The following is a 21503-nucleotide window of genomic DNA, read 5'->3' as shown; positions in this document are numbered from 1 at the left end:
GTTATGGTCACTACTCTCTAATGGTTCCTTTACCTCGAGTTCCCTTATCAAATCCAGTTCATTACACAACACTAGACCCAGAATTGCCTTCTCCCTGGTAGGCTCCAGTACAAGCTGTTCCAAGAATCCATCTCGGAGGCATTCCACAAATTCCCTTTCTTGGGGTCCAGCACCAACCTGATTTTCCCAGTCTACCTGCATGTTGAAATCCCCCATGACAACCATAGCATTACCTTTGCAACATGCTAATTTTAGCTCTTGATTCAACTTGCACCCTATATCCAGGTTACTATTTGGGGGCCTGTAGATAACTCTCATTAGGGTCTTTTTAGGGAGGAGATTGCTGGTTCTTTGGCAATGACCTTTGCACTATCAATGGGAATGGGAGAGGTTCCAGAGGATTTGAAGGATGCAGATGTTGTTCCCATATTCAAGAAAGGGAGTAAAGATAGCCCAGGAAATTATAGACCAGTGAGTCTTACTTCAGTGGTTGGTAAATTGATGGAGAAGATCCTGAGAGGCAGGATTTATGAACATTTGGAGAGGCATAATATGATTAGGAATAGTCAGCATAGCTTTGTCAAAGTCAGGTCATGCCTTATGTGCCTGATTGAATTTTTTGAGGATGTGTCTAAACACATTGTTGAAAGTAGAGCAGTAGATGCAGTGTATATGGATTTCAGCAAGGCATTTGATATGGTACTCCATGCAAAGCTTATTGAGAAAGTAATAATCCAAGGGGACATTGCTTTGTGGATCCAGAACTGTCTTTCCCACAAGAGGCAATGTGTAGTTGTAGATGGGTCATATTCTACATGGAGGTCGGTGATCTGTTCTGGGCCCCCTTCTCTTCATGATTTTTATAAATGACCTGGATGAGGAAGTGAAGGGATGGGTTAGTAAACTTGTTGATGACAGGAAGGTTGGGGGTGTTGTGGAGCCAATAGAGGACTGTCAGAGTTTACAGTGGAACATCAATAGGATGCAAAACTGGACTGAGAAGTGGCATATAGAGTTCAACCCAGATAAGTGTGAGGTGATTCATTTTGGTAGGTCAAGTATGATGGCAGAATATAGTAATAACGGTAAGACTATTGGCTGTGTGGAGGATCAGAGGGATCTTGGGGTCCAAGTCTATAGGACACTCAAAGCTGAGGCACAGGTTGACTCTGTACATGGAGCTTAAAAAAATAGAGGGCTATGGGTAACCCAAGATAATTTCTGAAGTAAGTACATGTTTGGCACAGCATTATGGGCTGAAGGGCCAGTGTTGTGCTGTAGATTTTTCTATGTTGCTATGTTTCTAAAGTGAGTTCAGGGTGTTTGGTGCTAAATGAAAGGGCAGAACCTCAATGGTAGGGATGTCAAGATTGCAACCCATGACAATACTGTGAGATGAGATATTGGAAGATAATACAGATTAACAGATGGCTAAGGTGATGGAGCTTCGGATTTCAGATTCATTGTGCTCTCTTCCAAGGAGGGTGGGCCTTGTGCCAACAGTCCCATTTGCACCTGTACTGAAGGTGTACCAATATCCTGCAGGAGGGTTTACTAGTGCTGCCCTGGGGGTTTGAACTAGATATGAAGGCGGATGGGATTCAAAGAGTCAGGGAAGCCAGTAGAGAGGTTGTGGGGAAAGTAGATGTTACGCCTACATGCAAAGACAAGAACTGAAAGATTGAGCATAGTGGTACTAATGTCTTGAGTCCATTTCAGTGCAAGGAGTCTTGTTGGGTAATGTGGATGAGTTTAAAGCATAGGTCAGCATGTGGAACTATGATGTTGTACAGTAAGCAGTAATGAAACTTGGTTGCATGAGAAGCAGGATGCTTGCTTAATATTGTGGGTTCTGTATGTACTGGTTATAATAGAGGGGGCTGTATGAAAAGGGATGAAATCAGAGAAACTATCTTGCAGTGCTTGGACAGGACAGACTGAAGGGCTTTGTCTAATAAGGCTATATGGGTGGAACTGAGGGATAATAAAGAGATGACCCCGTTAATGGCAGTATATTATAGACCTACAAGTAGCAGGGTTTAGAACAGCAAATTTGCAGAAAGATAGCAAACAGTTGCAGGAACAATTAGACTGGGATAATAGCCAATTTTAAATTTCCTCTTAGTGAATGGGACTTCACACTGTAAAATGATTGGATGAGATACAGTTCATCAGATATGTTCAGGAAAGCTTCTGTAATCAATATGTAGAGGTCCCAACTAGAGAAATTGGCATTACAGGTAGCCACAGTAGTAACGAGAGGCTTTGACACATTAGCCTCATAAATCATAGCCCTGAGTACAGGAGATGGGATATTATGTTGAAGTTGTATAAGAAATTGGTGCAATCAGGTTTGGAGTATTGTGTGCAGTTTTGGTCACCTACCTTCAGGAAAGATATTAATAAGATTGAAAGAATACAGAGAAAATTTACAAGGAATGGAGTTATAGGGAAAGGATGGATAGGTTAGGATTTTATTCCCTAGAGCATAGGAGAATGAGGGGAGATTTGATTGAGGTATGTAAAATTATGAGGGATATAGATAGGGTAAATGCAAGCAGGCTTTTTCCACTGAGGTTGGGTGGGACTACAACTAGAAGTCTTGGGTTAAAGGTGAAAGATGAAATATTTAAGGGGATCCTGAGGGGAATCTTCTTTACTCAGAGGGTTGTGAATGTGGAATGAGCTGTAGGGGAAGTGGTAGATGCAGGTTTGCATGCAACATTTAAGAGAGTTTTGGATAAGAGGATGGACAGGAGAGGTAAGGAGGTTGAAGTCCAGGTGGGACTAGATGGGCCAATGCAGCTGTTTTTGTACTGTAGTGCTCTGTGACTGTATGGCATCAGGAAGAGATTCCAAGTCGACATTTCAGTTTGAAGACCGTTCACCCGGAAGCATTCATTTTGTACCTTTTCCCACAGCTGCAACCTTATGTACTATTTTCAGCATTTTCTTTTTTCGCTTCAGCTTCTTCACCTTCTTCATTGATGCATTTTCCTCTTTGACCTTGTGGTGAACTACATATACCTGTCTGGACACGCCCCCTCCCGACTGCTCCTGTGGCTCCTCCCACAGACCCCGGTATAAAGGCGATTGGAGCCACAGACCCCTCTTCAGTCTCCAGGATGTTGTGTGGTGGTCACTTGCTGCTTGTGCTTTCTTCCAGCCAATAAAAGCCTACCTTAACCCACGCCTCAGAGTTATTGATGGTGCATCAGACCTGATGGTGATTCATTAAGTTTGCAGTGATCTATTGATAGGTGACACTTCTCACTACAAATCAATTCCTTATGTCTGTCCTTATGAGATCACTGTCACTGCTATCACAATAATAACACTTCTGCTTTAGTTAGTTTTCCACAGAGAATGCCACAAAGGTCCTCTGCTTGCTTGACCTGTATTTCCATTGCTTGAGCAATATCAAATGTTTGCTGGAAATCAACCTTCTTCTCATTGACCAGTCTCTATGGGGCAGGCATACTTAGGATTCCACAGACCATGTGATATTGCAAAATCTCCCCAGTCTTGTACAGTGCTCCCAATGTTTCGTAGTCCATCTCCAACCTCCTACAAAGTCTGCAACGGTTTCATCTGGATGCTCGTACAAGCTACTACACAATAGGACCAGGGGTGCAGGCAGGAGTCGGTGGGGGGGGTGGGGGGGAGAAGAGAGTTGGGTGACTCATGCTATTGAAACAGTTCTTACATCTCCTCTTGTGGCTTGGTCACAGACAGCAAAGTTTTAATTAACTTGAACACTTAGCATCACAGACATAGCTAAGATGGATGTCTCCTTTGCTTTGAGGCATGGTGAGTGTCTGTTCACTAAAGAGGTGTCAAGAAGCATTTGACAGATCATTAGTATCATGAGCTTTCGAATTAGTACATTATAAAGTTTAGGTGTAGAGCACAGGATGAGTGCAAGCAGCTACAGCATTACAAGTCTACCCTGAGAGCAATTGATGGATGCCCCTGACATTAACGACACACCTTCATGATCTACTCAACTGCATCAGGAATTGCTTTCTCAATATACACATAATGTGAACTGCTCTTCTCCTGGAATGCCTTAATTGTGAATAATTCAGGGACTGTTCATGTGCTCACCAAACTACATTTTTTTAAAGAACAAGTGATGAATGATGCTGATCCCACTGGAAGAAGACACCCTTTCTCAGCTTACAGATCGCAGGATACGCCAGGGACAGAAGGCCAGCAGACATATTACTAAGAATCCATTACTCCATCCAATGGATGTTAACACAGTACCTCTGGGTGTCCTGCTGCAGGTTTCATCTGCTCCCCACCAGCTGAAGCAGTCTGCCCACGGCAGAGGGGATTGGAAGGAGGCAAACAGGTAATACAGGCTGTAGCCGATAACGCAGTTGTAGGTAATATCAATAATTGTACTGAAGAGGACCATCGTAATCCCCAGACCTTCAAATGCAACAGAGAAGACTTTCAAAACAGTTTAATTGGAAAGAGAAAACTTTCACATAGATTCAGCTGATCAGAAAAACACATTGTGTTCAAATATACTCTCAGCCATAATTATATTTTAGTTTATATTTTAGATTCTAGAATTATTTCACAGATTAGGAAAGCAGCATTCCTATTGGCAAGGCTGAGCTTAAGGTATTGTGCATAGCCTGAATGAGAATGTCACACATCTCAGCAAAATGATCTAATTCTTCGGGTTTTACAGACATCCTGGATCAGTTAGATGTGCAACTACTGCTGCATCCTATAGACCATCTGCTCTAGGTATAGGTGTAGGCTGCAGGTATATTTTTTTCACCCAATTTATTTATTGTTTTCCTTCTTCATATTTGCACAGTTAGAGCCGTAGGGATGCTGGGCAGGATAGTGAATGCTCCTCTTGCAGGATGTGTGAAGGCAAAGAGACCTCCAGTAACACTGATGACTACACCTGCAAGGAGTGTAAACAGGGGCAGCTTCTAAAAGATTGTGGTAAGGAGTTGGAGCTGGAAAAGGACATGGAGGACCAGGAGATCAGTGCTGTGTGTGTTAGGGCATTTAGAAGTGTTGTACATTAAGGTGGATAGATCCTTTGGGCCTGATAGAATTTATCCCAAGTTATTGAAGGAGGCAGGAGGTGAGATTGCTGTGACCTTGATCAGTATCTTCATGTCCTCTCTAGGCACAGGCAATGTCCCAGAGAAGTGGCTAATGTTACCTTTTTAAATAGAGATACAACAAGGGAAAATCCTGGGAACAATAGACCGGTGAGTATAGGGAAATTGCAGTAGAGGAATCCTATGGATAGGATATATGAGCATTTGGAAACCCATGGTCTAATCGGGGAGAGCCAGCATGGCTTTGTGCGGGGCAGGTCGTGTCTTACCAACTTGATTGAGCTTTTTGACAAGATGACGAGAGAGATTGATGAATGTAGAGCAGTGGATTGTAAGGTGCTTGAGAAAGTCCCTCATAGGAGGCTAATCCAGAAGCATATGATCTGGGACAAATTAGCCATTTGGATTCAGAACTGGCTTCAGTTTAGAAGACAGAGAATAGTGGTCAAAGGAACTTATTTAAGCTGGAGGTCCGTAATTGGTGTTCCACGGGGATCTGTGCTGGGATCTTTTCTGTTTGTGATGTATATAAATGACCTGGATGAAACTGAAGATGGGTATGTTAGTGAGTTTGCAGATGACACTAAGATTTGTGGTGTTGTGGATAGTTTAGAAAGACTGGCAAAGAAGAATATAGATCAGTTGCAGATATGGACAGAGAAATGGCAGGTTCTGTTAGGACCCTTATCACTGTTTCTGAGCAGAGGGATCTTGAGGTCCAATTTCATAGTTCTGTGTAAGTGGCAACACAGGTCAATACCATGGTTAAGAAGGCTTATGGGATGCTTGTTTTTATTAGTCGAGGCACTGTGTTCAGAAGTCAGGAGGTTATGTTGCAACTTTATAGAACACTGTTTAGTCCACATCTGGAGTATTGCATACAGTTCTGGTTGCCCCACTATAGGAAGGATGTTGAGGCTTTGGAGAGGGAGCAGAAGAGGTTTACGAGGATGCTGCCTGGTTTAGAGGGCATGTGCTATCATGAGAGGCTGGATAAACTTGGGTGTTTTCTCTGGAGTGTTAGGGGCTGAGGGGAGATCTGATAGAGGTTTATAAGATTATAGACAGGCAGTATCTGTTTCCCAGGGTAGAAGGATCCAGAGGGCATGCATTGAATGTAAGAAGGGGTAGATTCAAAGGGGATGTGAGGGGTAAATGTTTTACTCAGAGAGTAGCGGAATGCACTGCCTGGTCTGGAGGTAGAGGCAAATACATTGGAGGCTTTTAAAAGACTTTTAGATAAACACATGAATATGAGGAAGATTAGTGGAATATGGACATTGTGTAGGTAGGAGGGAGTAGTTTTGTTTTGTTGTTTATTACTTTTTAGCTGGATTGTCCCAACACTGTGGATCAAAGGCTCTGTTCTTGTTCTATGCTCTAACTCCAGATAATTCAGGAGGATGAGGGGTTGATAGACATGAAATTCAGAGAGGTAGTTACACCCAAGATAACTGGGTGACCATCGGGATGGGGAAAAGCAACGGGCAGTCAGTGCAGAATACTCATGAGGCCATTCCTATGAACAACAAGTATACTGCTTGGGATACTGTTGGAGGGGGAGGGTGGAGGTGACCTAGCAGAGGAAAGCCACAGCAGTCAGGACTCTGGCACTGAGTCTGCCTCTGAGGCTCAGTAGAGAAAGGGGGCAGAAGAGGCAAGGTACAGTGATAGGGGATTTAATGGTTAGAGGAATAGAAAGCAGCATCTTTGGATGTGAATGAAATTCCTCGATAATAAGTTGCCTCTCGGGTCAATAACATTTCGAATCAAGTCCACGGTATTCTTAAGTGGGAGGGAGAGCAGCCAGAGGTTGTGGTCCACATTGGTAGGAGGCTGACAATGTCCTACAGAGTGATTTCAGGGAGTTAGTTAAAGGACAGGACCTCCAGGGCTATGGCCTCAGGATTACTACTCCAACCACTTGCTCGTGAGGTCAGAAATAAGAAGACCAGACAGTTTAAACACACAGTGCAGGAAGGAGAAATTCAAATGTTTAGATCATTGAGCTCTCTGCCAGGGAAGGTGGAACTTAGAAACATAGAAAACCTACAGCACAAAACAGGCCCTTCAGTCCACAAAGTTGTGCTGGACACGTCCCTACCTTAGACATTACTAGGCTTACCCATAGCCCTCTATTTTTCTAAGCTCCATGTACCTATCCAAAAGTCTCCTAAAAGACCCTATTGTATCAGCCTCCACCACCGCTGCTGGCAGCCCATTCCATGCACTCACCACTCTGAGTAAAATACTTACCCCTGACATCTCCTCTGTACCTACTCCCCAGCAGCTTAAACCCGTGTCCTCCTGGGGCAACCATTTCAGCCCTGGGAAAAAGCCTCTGACTATCCACACAATCAATGCCTCTCATCATCAGCTTGTACGGAAGGGGTGGGTTGCACCTGAACTGAAGGGGGTCTAATATCCTAGTAGGAAGATTTACTAGTGGTACATTGGGAGGGTTTAAACTAGAGTTGCAGGGGATGGGAACCAGAGTAACAGACAGATGGTGAAGAGATTGGGGAGAAAGATGTTGCTAAGCCTACATACAAAGTCAGGATCAAAATATTGAGCATGCTGGGACTAATGTTCGGAGCTGCCTACATTTCATTACAAGGATTATCGTAGGACATGGATTAGCATGTGCAATTATAACATTGTGGCCATTACTGAGACTTGGTTGCAGGATGAGCGGGACTGCAGCTCAATATTCCAGGGATGGGCGGGGGGGTTGGTGTGAACAGGGAAAATGTCACGGCAGTGCTCAGTTAGAACAGACTGGAGAGATTTCTCGTGAGGCTTTCTGGGTAGAACCAAGGAATAAGAAAGGTATGACCATGTTAATGGATTAAGTTATAGACCACCCAACAGTGCAAGGGATTTAGAGAAGCAAATTAGTAGGGAGATCACGGACTGTTGCAAGAAACATAAGGTTGTGATAGTAGGTGATTTTAACTTTCGACATTTTGACTGGGACTCCCATTCTTTAAAAGGGCTGGATGTGAAAGTGTCGGTCGAATGTGTTCAGTAAAGTTTCCTTAATCAGTACATAGAAGCCCCAACTAGAGAGAGTGGATACCAGATCTCCTATTAGGGAGTGAGACAGGCTATGCGACTGAAGCTTGTGCAAGGGAACACTTTGCACCTGATGATCAAGATGCCATTAGTTTTAAAGCGATTATAGAGAAGGATAGGTCTGGTTTTCGGGCTGACATTCAAAATTGGAGAAAGACCAGTTTTGATGATATCAGAGAGGATCTTGCAAGTCTGGATTAGGTCAGGCTGTTTTCTGGCAAGGGTGTACTTGGTAAGTGAAATTTTGAGACTACAGATTCTGTTTGTTTCTGACAGAGCAAAAGGCAAAGGTAACAGGTTTAGGAAATCTTAGTTTTTGAGAGATATTGTGGCCCTGGTTAAGAAAAAGGAGGTGCATAGCAGGGAGAAACAAATGTAATGCTTAATGAATATATAAGAAATGCAAGAGAACACTTATGAAGGAAATCAGGAGGACTTAAAGTATGAGGTTGCTCTAGCAGACAAGGTAAAGGAGAATTTTAAGGGCTTCTAAGAGACAAAAGGATAACGGGGACAAAATTGGTCCTCTGGAAGATCAGAATGGCAATCTATACATGGAGATGAAGGAGATGGGGAAAATCTTAAATGGATTTTTTTGCATCTGTATTACTCAGGAAATGGACACAGAGTCTTTCAAAATGAGACAAAGTAGCACTAACGTCATGGATCCTATACAGATTATAATGGAGCAGCTGTTTGCTGTCTTGAGGCTAAATTAGAGTGGGTAAAGCCCCAGGGCCTGACTAAATATTCCCTCAGATAATCTAGAAGACAAATGCAGAAATTGCAGGGTCCCTAGTAGAGAAATTTAAAACATTGGGTGAGGTGTGGAAGATTGGAGGATAGCTAATATTGTTTAAGGAAGGCTCTAAATATAAGGCAGGAAATTATATTGATTGATGTTAACATTAGTAGTGGGAAAGATATTTGCAGATATTCTAAGGGACCAGGTATATAAGAATTTGGATAGACAGACTAGGGATAGTTATCACGGCTTTGTGTCTAACCATTCTTATAGTTTTTTGAGAAAATTACCAGGAAAGTGGTTGAAGGCAAGGCAGTGGATGTTGTCTACATGGACTTTAGCAAGGCCTCCAAACCAAGTCCCTATGGGAGGATGTTCAAGAAAGTTTGGTTCCCTAGCATTAGTAGTAGATTAGATTATAATTAGCTTAGTAGGTGAAGCCAGAAAGTGGTAGTATAGGTTTATCTCTCTGACTGGAGGCTTGTGACTAGTGGTGTCTCACAGAGATCAGTGCTGTCCATTGTTGTCTGTCATTTATATCAACTACTTGGATGATCATGTGATAAACAGGATCAGCAAATTTACACGAGACCAAGATTGGGGTCTAGTGAACAGTGAATGGGGCCTATTAAAGCTTGCAGCAGGATCTGGGCCAGCTGAAAGAATGGGCTATAAAATTACAGATGGAATTTAATGCAGACATGTGTGAGGTGTTGCATTTTGGGAGGACCAACCAGGGTAGGTTTTACAAGGTGAGTGGCAGGGCACTGAGAAGTGCAGCAGAACAGAGGGACTGGGACTACAGATCCATAGTTCCTTGAAAGTGGCATTACAGGTAGATAGGGTCATATAGTAAGTTTTTGGAACATTGTCTATGAAGGTTCTTAGTCATCCATGTCATTGTATATCAAGCCGTAGTAAATCAAAACAACTGGACTTGCTGTGTCGTCTAGAAGATGTTATGGCATTCATCAGAGAGGCTTCTTTAGTTCCGATCCACAGTAGGTAGTTTTCCGAATTATAAACTCTGTGAGTTGTTTAAAGGTACAGCAATCACTTGAGAATCGCTAAGAGTTGTAGAGGTAATGAGAAGATCATTAGTCTGATCGTTGCATTAATGGAGGTGTGAACTGTTGTGCAGATGCCGGGGTGGAGATGTTAGCACTGCATCGTAATTAACTGGTAGGTCTAGCAAAGATAAAACTACTGACCCTCGCATTACCTCCACAACTCTTAATGACCCTCATGTGATTGCTATACTTTTAACAACTCACAGGGTTTATAAGTCAGAAAACTTACTACTACTTGATATTTTTGGAACATTGGCTTTCATAACTCAATATTTTAAGTACTGGAGTTGGGATGTTATCTTGAAAATGTCTAAGATGTTAGTGAGGCCTAATCTGGAATATTATGTGCAGTTTTTGTCACCTACCTACGGAAAATGGTAAATAAGATTGAAAGAGTGCAGAATAAATGTACAAAGATGTTACCAGGACTTGAGGATCTATGTTATAGGAAAAGCTTGAATAGGTTAGGACCTTATTCCCTCCAACAGGGAATACTGAGAGGAGATTTGATAGAAGTATACAAAATTATGAGGGATATAGATAGGGTAAATGCAAGCAGGCTTTTTCACTGAGGTTGGGTGAGACTATGACTAAAGGTTATGGGTTAAGGGTGAAAGCTTAAATGTTTAAGTGGAACATGGGGGGATCTTACTCAGTCGGGGAGGTGAAAGTGTGAATGGGCTGCCAGTGCAAATGGTGGACTCAGGTTTAATTTCAACATTTAGGAGATATTTGGATACGTGTATGATGGGAGGGTATGGAGGGGTATGGTTCAGGTGCAGGTTGATGGGACTAGGGAGATTAATGGTTCAGCATGGACTAGAAGGACCAAAGGGCCTGTTCTGCACTGTAGTGTTCTATGACTCTACAACTCTATTCTAGGTTGTTAGGAATCCACTACCAAATGGCTAAAGACATAGAGCTGTATAACATGGAAACAGGTAATTTGACCAAACTTGTCTATGCTATCCAAGATTTCTTTTTGAGCTAGTTTCACTTGCCTGTGTTCGCTCATAGACCATTTCTATCCATGTGTCTATCCAAATGTCTTGTAGCTGTACAAACCTCTATTGCTTCATCTGGCACCCCATTCCATATACCCTCCTCCATCTGTGTCAAAAAACTGCCCTCACATTACTTTTTCATCTTTCTCTCTCTCCTTAAATCTAGCCCTCTAGTTTTAGACTCCACTATACTGAAAAAAAAACCATTATGACCGACCACCTCATCTGCAACCCACCACTTTATATACCTATATAAAGTCACCTCTCAGCCAACCTTGCATTAGGGATAAAGTCCCAGCACTCAACTCGAGCCTTCCAAACCCCACGACATCCTTGTGAATCTTTTCTGCACCTTCTCCAGCTTAATGACATCTGGGCTTTCTGTAGCTGGACATCCAGAATGCACACAATGCTCCAGATGTGGCCTCACCAACAACTTGAATATCGTACCATGAAGTCCCAGCCTCGGTACTCAGCACCCTGACCAAAATTGAGCAATCAAGTCAAGTTTAACCATACACGATACAGCTGAACAAGACAGTGGTCCTCTGGGGCCAAGGGTGCAAAACATTCAAATTAGCAAGCAAGCATTCAAAATAGTGAACAGACATGTTTACTTGAAATAAAACCGTAATAAAACCCAAGATCCTGAGCGACAATGTCCAGCAATCGATGATACAGTCTCCTGGCAGCACACAGACACACGCAGATACAGGTCCCTGTAATTCCACCATTGAAACATGGGAGGGCAACATTGAAGGGTGAGGCTAGGCTCCAGCTGAGCTCAACCACGCTATAGCACTTCCACGTCTCTCACCTGGTCTGCAGCAGTAGGCAAGCCCGAGGCTGAGGCCTATTTCTCACTACAACTGAGGCTCCCCTGTTGTCTGCCCCTTCCACTGGACATGGGTAACAGGCCCTCTGCAATTTACATTATCACCGTGCAGCAGTCTTGTGATTGCCAGTGAAATGTCCAAGACAATCTCCCATGATTATACTGAACCAACTTTGATGCTTCCGAGTAACGGGCAGCAACACAGTCTGCAGCCAGGTCAGCACCTCTGAACCCAAACTGGCTCCTCTGACACATTGGCAGGCTCCTCCAGTACCCTGACAGACTCCACTGATATCCCGGCAGGCTCCTTTAACATCTCAGCCGAGCCCTTCAACATCTCAGCCAGCTCTGCAGCTGACACCAGTCCAGCTACTCCAGTCAATGAGCAGCACACCGATGGAGTAGCCCTGCAGTGCCCGAAGTTCTTGGAGCAGAATTGTTTTTTAATCATAAAAAACAAATTTTACAAAGAAAGAAACACCTTTGGTGGGCCCCCGAGAGTCTGCCGCATTCACAGACACTGCCATCTTAACGGAAGGATAAAGTGTGAATTAAATGAATTAAGCATTTGTCAGCAATATTTAAATTTAAATTTTTAAGTTGTATAACATTAATAAATCTGTCTTTTGCATATCATTCATTCTTCCCCCACCCCACTTTCACATTGTACCAACATAACCCTCTATTTTTCATTTACTTTACTGCTGAACTTATATAAATGGAATAAACATCAACCTTGTAGCATTGGCACAACTTTCCACACTGCAACAGGTCCAAGGCTGGCAAATTGCCCTAAGGACGTTTCCAGGAAAAACATCGGCATTGCAATAAGTAGCAGCATGAGTATATAGGGAATAAGAAAAGCTCCTGGATAAAAAAAGGTAGAAGAAAAATGAAATAAACTGTATGATGTGAGTTTGAAATTGATGTCATATAATAAAACAACTCTTAAGCACAGAATTAAGCACTGAGACTATATCGAGAGAATGGGGAAAGTGAATTGACTCCAGATTTGAGTGAAGGAGTTGTGATGGTCAGGCAGGTTGTTATTACGCTGCATCATTTCCTGTATCCCACTTCCTTGAATAAGTGACTTTCAAATAGGTCTGGACATATCATCATGGTCATGTTGTTTACCAGGGACCGGTTTTGAGTTCTGTACTCGAGGTGAAAATACAATTACAATCCCAAGTGAAGCTCCTCCTTATTTGGATCCTGGAAGTGGAAGAAACCAAAAGCATTAAGATGTTATGATAGCATCAAATCTATGACTTCCTTGCGTTATGTTTATCATACCAAATTACATTGATTCTGCACTGGGTGTTGAGCTCCAGAACCATCAAAACTAGCTCAGTCCAGGTCCTGTCCAGGAGTAAGACAGTAGAGGTCTACAGTCTGATGAGACTGGCCCTAGAACTCTCAATATTAAATTAGCAGTGCATCAGCTAATTCTCTCCAACTGCTTCTCCCAGTTGTTAAATCCATGCATGTTTTATTTAACACAAAGATGGACATAATGATAAAGATAGAGATAATATGTTACTGTCCACATCAGTACTACTGGTCTATCCCAGGCTCTCCCCGATTGTAATCTGCATATCACCTTCGACATAAGTCATCCAAAAACTCAAGTATTAGTACATGGAGGAACAGAAGGATCTTGGGGTCCACATCCATAGGTCCCTCAAAGTTCCTACACAAGTTGATAGATGGTTAAAAAGGTGTATGGTGTGTTGACAAACACCTTCTTTAGTTGAGTGATTGAGTTCAAGAGCCGCAAGGTAATGTTACAGCTCTATAAAACTCTGGTTAGACCACACTTGGAGTATTGTGTTCAATTCTGGTCACTTCTTGATAAGAAGGATGTGGAAGTATTAGAGAGGGTGCAAAGAAGATTTACCAGGATGCTGCCTGGATTAGAGAACATTTCTTATGAGGAAAGGTTGAGTGAACTACGGCTTTTCTCTTTGAGCAAAGGAAGATGAGAGTTGACTTAACAAAGGTGCATAAGATTGTAAGAGACATAGACATTGGGGAGCCATGGCCTTTTTCCAATGTGGAAATGCTACCTTTTCAGCAATACCTCGAATGGACTTCTTATAATAGCAGGCATCAGAAAGAGGTCTGTTTTTGCCAGAGTTTACTGCATCCTTTTTCAAGGGTCAATAATGGGAACCATTGCTTTGTAGATTCTACATCTGTGAAACTTGAATGAGCTTGAACGCTGGAAATTTGATCCAAAAGGACAAGAGCACGCTTTCTAAAAGGTGATGCCTGCCTGCTGCCAGAATTAAGGACAGCTGAACATCTCCATGTGCTGGAAAGGCATTTGGGCTGGGGAAAAAGAAGATCTGAATACCATAGTTCATGTACAAGCCAAGGAAGAGGTTTAAATTAACAACAAGAACCATCAAGGTAGTATTCTTATGATGACTACACAATCCACCTGTATGTTGACATGGTGGTCAAACATGTTGAATGGGTTAAAATGTACTTGGGAGAAAGGGACCTTAGATTCATGGAGTGTGCACACAGGATTGAGGAAACTATTCCTCTGGGAAAGGCTTCACTACTACCATGCAGGGTCAAGAGTTCTGACAAATTGAATATTTGTTCTATGGGTAAGATTTTATACTAAAGAATCTAAGCAAGGATTCAATTGAAGGAAATTTAAAGAGAAGTTACAGGATAACAAAGTAATGAAATGGTTAATGACCAATAAAGAGAGTAAGGAGTTTCAAAATACACATGGTTCTAGTGCAACAACAAACTGCGGCAACATATAGTGCAGGGCAAAATGTGAGGTCCTTTATGTGAATGCACTTGTTACTGGATAGATGAACTGGTGGTAGAAAAGGACAAGAGTTGATGAAAAGCTGTTAGAACCATATGGCCACACGTTGATGAAAGAGGAGAGCTAGATACTGCAGGGGACTCAACACTTTGGAAAATTAAGTTGAATGGGAGAGGATTAAGAATGGTGGTGAGGAAAGGAGAACTGATGTAATTCTGTTGCCAGAAATGCACTTGGCTCAGAACTATAGGGATTAGAATTAGTTTGTGTGGAGATGTGATCCACATTCTCTGATATTAAAAATTAACTTGTTTTCTCTCTTTCCCATTCCTAATGCAAGGTTTCAGATCTGAAAAGTTAAGCGTTTTTTCTTTCTCAGATGCTGTCCAAACTGTTGAGTACTTTCAACATTTTCTAGTTTGGCTCTGGTTTGTTCCATGTTGAAGTCAGCAAAATGCTAGAATTCTTTATTGGGGCAGAGATGAAAAAAATCAGAAAATCAATGCATGATTAGGAAAGGAGAAATTTGTTTCAATGAAAGGGAAATTACAGTGTCATAGAATCATAAAGCCCTTCAGCCCAGCTAATTCAGGCCTACCAAGATTCCTATCTAAGATAGTCCCATTTGCTGGATTTTCCCCATATCCTTCTCAACACTTCCTATCCATGTATCTGTCCAACTAGGTTTCAAATGTTGTTAATGTCGCTGCCTCAATCCCTTCCTCTGGCAACTCATTCCATGACCAATGTGGTAGACAGAGTGGTGAAGAAGGGCAGCATTCTGAAAAATCTTCTTTATTACCGTCTACCTGCGACACAATTTTCAGGGAATCGTGTACTCCTAGGTCCCATTATTCTGCAACACTTCCTAGTGTCATACCATTCACCGTGAAAGTCTACTATCATCTGTCTTCCCTACATGCAACACCCTTGCACTTATCTGAATTAAACTCGGTTTTCTATTTCTTGGACCATGTACCTAAATGATTAAGATCCCTCTGTAAATCCTGATAACCATCTTCACCCTCAATGACACCACCTATTTTAGTGTACTCTCCAAACTTGTATATTCTGTTATATATATTCACTTTCCAGGGCCCAAGATAACTTCAGCTCTCAAGCACAGTAGTGTGAGCTTTACAAAGGGTCAGAGCCATTTGTGGCAAAGTTAAACGTGTAACCAACTTGCTCAGCTTCCTGTTATGAATAAGTGAACAATGAGGTCTTGTAGGCCCATGTCTAATCAACAAGAGACAATGGGGTTATGTTAATTGGCCTGCAACAAACCAGACAACACTTGCTCAGTTATTTGCACCATTGTGACTGAGTTCAAAGAAGCATTCATATTAGACAGATTTTGTCACAGCACAACAAACACAGATGCAGGTATAAATGATCAATCAATATTTGGGAAATTTGTGTACTCAGAGAATCAATGCTCACAGCATTAATTTTGGGTGTCTGAGATCTCAGTCTCCAGATATTTTTAGACCACCTATGTGAATTACTTTGTTCCAACAAAGGGATCTGAAAAAGATCACATGCCGATGAGGTCAACTAGTAGCAAAATGGTATAAACATTAGAAAGCATTGAGGATTGTTAGGAATGACAGAAAGATGGGTGATAGAAAGAAGAACTCGAATTCATTCCTCAACCTTCAGTTTCTGCAACTTATTTATCTGCAACACATTGGTATGATCTTTTAGTTCGTAAAAATTGCACTTGTGTTTGGCAATCCTTCGTAGTTGATAAATCTTTTGTAATTCACACTTTTTATAAATCAGAAATCTGCTGTGAGCTTTAAATGTGTGTTAAGAATTTCTAGTCTGAATTTAATTGCATGTCCATAAAAATAAAATAATCTATGTTTAAACTTCCTTGTTAGCTGGTAGTAAGTATCTCCTCCTTGGTAGGAAGAGGGAACCCACCATTCAAATAGTGGGTATTGGTAATGACACCTCAGAGCAGAATTAGACAGGGAAGTAAGCTAGTCTTCAAAGAGCAGGTTAATACAGTATAATCTTCTTGTAGTGTGGATGTCCATAGATACTGTACATAAATCAGGCATGTCTTAAAATCCCCTTTTGAGTTTAGGGCTTTGTGGATGGTGAAGCCAGTATCATCCAAGTCATAGGCATAGATGACAAAAAAGCAATGAGTCTAACATGGAGCCATGGGGAACATCAGTGGTCACGGGCCCCCAGTCAGAGAAACAGTCACCCTCTGCTTTCACCCATCAAGCCCATTCTGCATCTAATTAGCTGCATTGCTCTTTATGGACCTATGTAATCTAACTTTCTATAGCAACTTACCATGCCTATTAAAGTCCATATACACCACATCTAATGTCCTACCTTCATAACAGCTTTGTTCAAAAAACTGAAACAGATTCATTTCTGTTTTATAAATTTACTTGGAAGGCACAGGAGACTGCAGATACTGGAATCTAGATCAAAATGAAATGCTGTAGGAACTCTTTGGGTCAGATGGCATAGTTGATCTTTCTGATTGAGGCACTACATCTGGTATATTAGGGTTGCATTTAATTGATAGTAAGGGAGGAGCCAATGGACAAAATGTATTTTAAATTCTAGAATAATAGTAGTCAATTGTCTTTTTTCACAAGGGGGATGAAACACAAGAGTAATAAAACTATGCTACAATGTGCAGGGGTTTAATGGCATCACTCCTGGAGGAATGCGGGAGATATGGTCCCCTGATTTAAGAAGGAATGTATTTGACTAACAGCAGTGTAGGGAGAGTTTAGTATTTTTTATTCCTGTTAGGACTATTGTCTTCTGAGGAAAGACAGAAGAGAATGAGCATGCTTTCTGGAAATCAGAAAAATGAGAGGTAATCTTGAAAAACATTGAAATTCTGACTGTTTGTAGTAAAGTTGTTTCCCCTTTCTGATGAGTAAGGAACTGGAGGACATTGTCTCAAGATAGCAGAATAAGAGTGAGATGAGGAAGAATTTCTTCTTTTAGATGGTTTTGAAATTTTGGACTTCTCAGCATCAAGGAGCTGTAGCATTGTGTCTCTGAACATACTCCTGGCTAAGGCAGATTTCTTTCAATTACAAGAGAGCCAAAGATAATGAGAATTGGCAGAAAAGGAGAATCAGTGCAATTTCTAAATTATCTAAGCCAGAACAGGGTTAAGGGGCCTTTGGCAACACACACAAAATGCTGGAGCAACTCAGCAGGTCAGGCAGCATCTATGGAAAGGAATAAGCAGCCGGTGTTTTGGGTTGAGATCCTTCACCAGGACCTTTGCCTTTGTATTCTTAGATCGTTCACAGCAATTCCTGAGATTTGTCTGTCTCCCACCACCAGCTCCAGCAAAGATTCACCAGGATATGGCCTTGATTAGAAGACCTTAGATATGGGGAGTATTGGACTTGTTTTCCCTGCAGCTAAATAGGCTAATGGATGACCTAATAGTAGTATATAAAATATGTAAATGCATTATTAGAGTAGGCAAAATCCTTCTCACATCATAGGGGTATCAAAAACAAGAGGGTATAGTTTTAGGGAGAAAGGTGGAGTTTTAAACAGAACATGAGGGATGAGTTCTTCTTTGTACAGGTTGTAGTTGATATCTGGAACTGAAGAGTTGGAGGGATCAGATTATTAGTTTAAGAGGTTTTTAGACAGAAACAGATAAACCATAGAATTATACAGTCCTAATGTTTTGGCATGTATATGGTGGGCCAAAGGACCCATTTCCATGCTGTATCACTGCAACATTGATAAACCTCTGTCTCTATCCCTCTTCCTGGCAACTAAGCAGGAACCCTTACAAATCTATTATCCCATAGAAGCTTGAAATACAATTTGATCAACAAATCTGGGTCTTTACCAGACCTTCATTTCATTATCCATTTATAATCTGGCTTTATCACATCTGCTGCTGACGTGACATCCAATCCCTTGTTAATTTCTGACCTGACAACTTGAAAGCTCTCCTGATAGGCCTTATTTTATTATTTGTAAACTTTTGGCAATCTAATTCTTCTTTTGTACTCTAACTTTCACCCATTTGCCCTGTTCATACCAGCATATGTTGGACTACTTTGATTTATGAAGATGTTATTAATTCCATTAAAGGCTCATTTTCTCCACTTGACTACAATCTTTCCCAACTCTCTAGAGTGATAGAGAAATATAGCATTGAAAGAGGTTTTTTAGCCCATCACCACCAACATTGTGCCTATCTGTACTAATGCCATATCTTTCTACTCTTTGCTCATTAAAATACTTGTTCAGTTACCTCATAAATGTTGTGACTGTTCCTGCCTGCATGGCCATCTCTGGCTGCTCATTCCAGATACAAGCTACTTTCTGTGTGAATGTTTCACCCCATAGATCCCTTTAATTCTCCTGTCTTTCACCTTAAACCATTCTCTCTAGCCTTAGAATCCTCAACATGGAAAAGAGACACCAGCTATGTATACTGATCTCAAAATTTCCATGGTAGGTTAGGAACAAAGTGATCTCAAAGCTTTATGTTGATGCAGTTCCCATGTTCCCTCACAACATATTTAGAACCATAAGTGAAAGAAGAAAACAGATTAAAATACAAACCTCCTTTGAAACCTCTCCAAGGCCAGCACATCCTTTATGGGGCCCAAAACTGCTCACACTACTCCAAAAATGGTGTGATTACTGCCTTATAAATCCTCAGTATTACATCTATGCTTTAATATTCCTTGCTACCAACTCAACCTGCAAGTTAGCCATTAGGGAATCCTGCACTAAGATTCCCATAACCGTTTGCACCTCCACTTTCTGAAATCACTTCTCATTTATAAAATAGTCTATGGTTTTATTCCATCTACCAAAGTGCAAGACCATACACTTCCCTACACTGTATTCCATCAGCCTCTTCTTTGCCCATTCTTCTAATCTGCCAAGTCCTTCTGGAGGCTCCCAGCTTCATCAGCAGTGCTCACCCCTCATCTTTCTTCATATTATCCACAAACTTGGCCATAAAGCCATTGATTCCATCATCCAGATCATTAACATACAATATGAAGAACAGTAGACCCAAACCCATTTCCTGTGGATCACTACTCTACACTGGCAGCCAACTCGATAAAAGCCCTTTAGTTGCACTCTGCCAATCTTATGTCCATGCTAAAACCTTTCCTGTAATACCAAGAGCTCTTAACTTGTTTAGCACTCCTGTGACGCACTTTGTCAAAAGCCTTCTGAAAATCCAAGTAAACAACATCCATTGACTCTCCTTTGTCTTTCATTCCTGTTATTTCCTCAAATATTCCAACAGATTTGTCAGGCAAGACTGTTTAAGTAAACCATGCTGATTTTGGCCTATTTTATCATGTGCCTCCAAATACTCTGAAAATTCATCCTTAATAAGGGATTTTAACACCTTTTCAGTGCTTGGCAAGGTGAACTAGCCTATAATTTCCTGTCCTTTGCCTCCCCCTCTTCTTAAAGAGTGGAGTAACATTTGTGATTTTCCAATCCTCTGGAACTATTCTATAATCTAATGCATCTTGAAATATCACTACTACTATCTCAGCAATCTCTTCAGCTACCTTGTTCAGAACCCTGAACTACCAGCCATCTGATCCAACTGACTTATCTACCATCAGACCTTTCAGTTTCTCAACCACTTGCTCCTCAGTAACAGTGATTACTCTGACTTCTGACCTTTGACACTATCTATTCTTTTCTTCCTCTTACCATTGCTTATTTTTTTCTCCTGTGTTTTACGCATTTTATACAGTACCTCCTCCATTCCTGTAAGCCAGGTAAGGGAATCTCCAAACATTGCCCAAACCCACAGCACAGCCGATCATTGAAAGCAGGTAGTCAGCCTTCGAGGACCAGTTGCCTCGCTCCACATTCTCATCACTTTCACCCATGTGTTCAGCAGCGGGGAGAGCCTGGGTAAAGAGAAGGAATAGCTGACCTCCAGGTTATACAACAACTTGAACAGAACTCAGCCAAAATATAGTTTCAGTGACGAAGGAATATGGTGCTTCCCTTCAATTAGTAGTTGGTAGCTTGGTCCCGAATCGCAGAGTGAGTTTCTGCAAACTGTAACAATCCAAAATCCCAAATCAACAGCTTCAATTTATACAGGTAGTTCTGCTGTAATGTGTGCTTCTATAAAATAAATTGAACAGAACATATAACATGGAATATTGCAGCACAATGATAGACCTTTACCCCATGATGTTGTACTGAACTCATTAAATTAATGATACATATTTAAACCAATGTCCTCTGCTTACATAGGTTCTATATCCATCTCTTTGCTGGATTGTAGGTATCTTAAATTCCTCTATTGTACCTGCTTCTACACCTTCCCTGGTTGTGTGTTCCAGGTGGCCACAACTGTGTAAAATATATATTCTTCACATCTCCTTTCAGGACGCTGGAGCAGGGACCTAATCACAGGCCAAGTACTGAGCATACTGTGATATTTATTGAGTAACAAATCAAGAGGGGCCACAAAGTCGGCATCAAAGTTCAGGCGGAGATCAAAAAATCCAGAGAAACCCAAAAATCAGAATCAGGCAGAGTCAAAAACCAGAACAATCAAGATAAGTAGGCAGGGTCGATACTCAGAAGGACAGAGTTTAGATATGAATCTAGAAAGGCTCAGGAAAATTCACTGGCACAATCTGGTAACAAACAAATGAAAACACAAGACTAACGTACACTGAGCAAGAAACAAAGAGACAGATAATAGGTGGATAGGTGGGTCCTGCCATTGATAGTGTACTGTCCATTTACATTTGATCTCCCAAAGTGCAAAAGCTGACGCTTGGCCAGATTAAATTCCATCTGCCATGTCTCTGACCATGTTTACAACTGATCTATATCCCACTGTATTCTGGGATACATTG

The 21503-nt window shown here is 41.5% G+C and overlaps 1 protein-coding gene across 1 annotated transcript in view; it reads right to left on the bottom strand.

Annotated features, from left to right (window-relative positions):
• Nucleotides 1-20522, bottom strand: part of LOC132397773 (sodium- and chloride-dependent neutral and basic amino acid transporter B(0+)-like) — a 67086-nt gene extending 46564 nt beyond the window's left edge. The window contains exons 1-3 of the mRNA XM_059976535.1: nt 20378-20522; nt 12561-12692; nt 4270-4437 (exon numbers count right to left, since the gene is read on the bottom strand). Coding sequence (XP_059832518.1) covers nt 4270-4437; nt 12561-12692; nt 20378-20513 — 436 coding nt within the window. The 5' untranslated portion in view covers nt 20514-20522. The remainder of the gene's footprint in view (nt 1-4269; nt 4438-12560; nt 12693-20377) is intronic.
• Nucleotides 20523-21503: the final 981 nt, after the last annotated feature.

The sequence above is a fragment of the Hypanus sabinus genome, chromosome 8 (assembly GCF_030144855.1).
Source record: "Hypanus sabinus isolate sHypSab1 chromosome 8, sHypSab1.hap1, whole genome shotgun sequence".
Lineage (NCBI taxonomy): Eukaryota > Metazoa > Chordata > Chondrichthyes > Myliobatiformes > Dasyatidae > Hypanus > Hypanus sabinus.
Note: the sequence above shows the minus strand (reverse complement) of the source record. Positions and strands in the feature narration are given on the sequence as shown.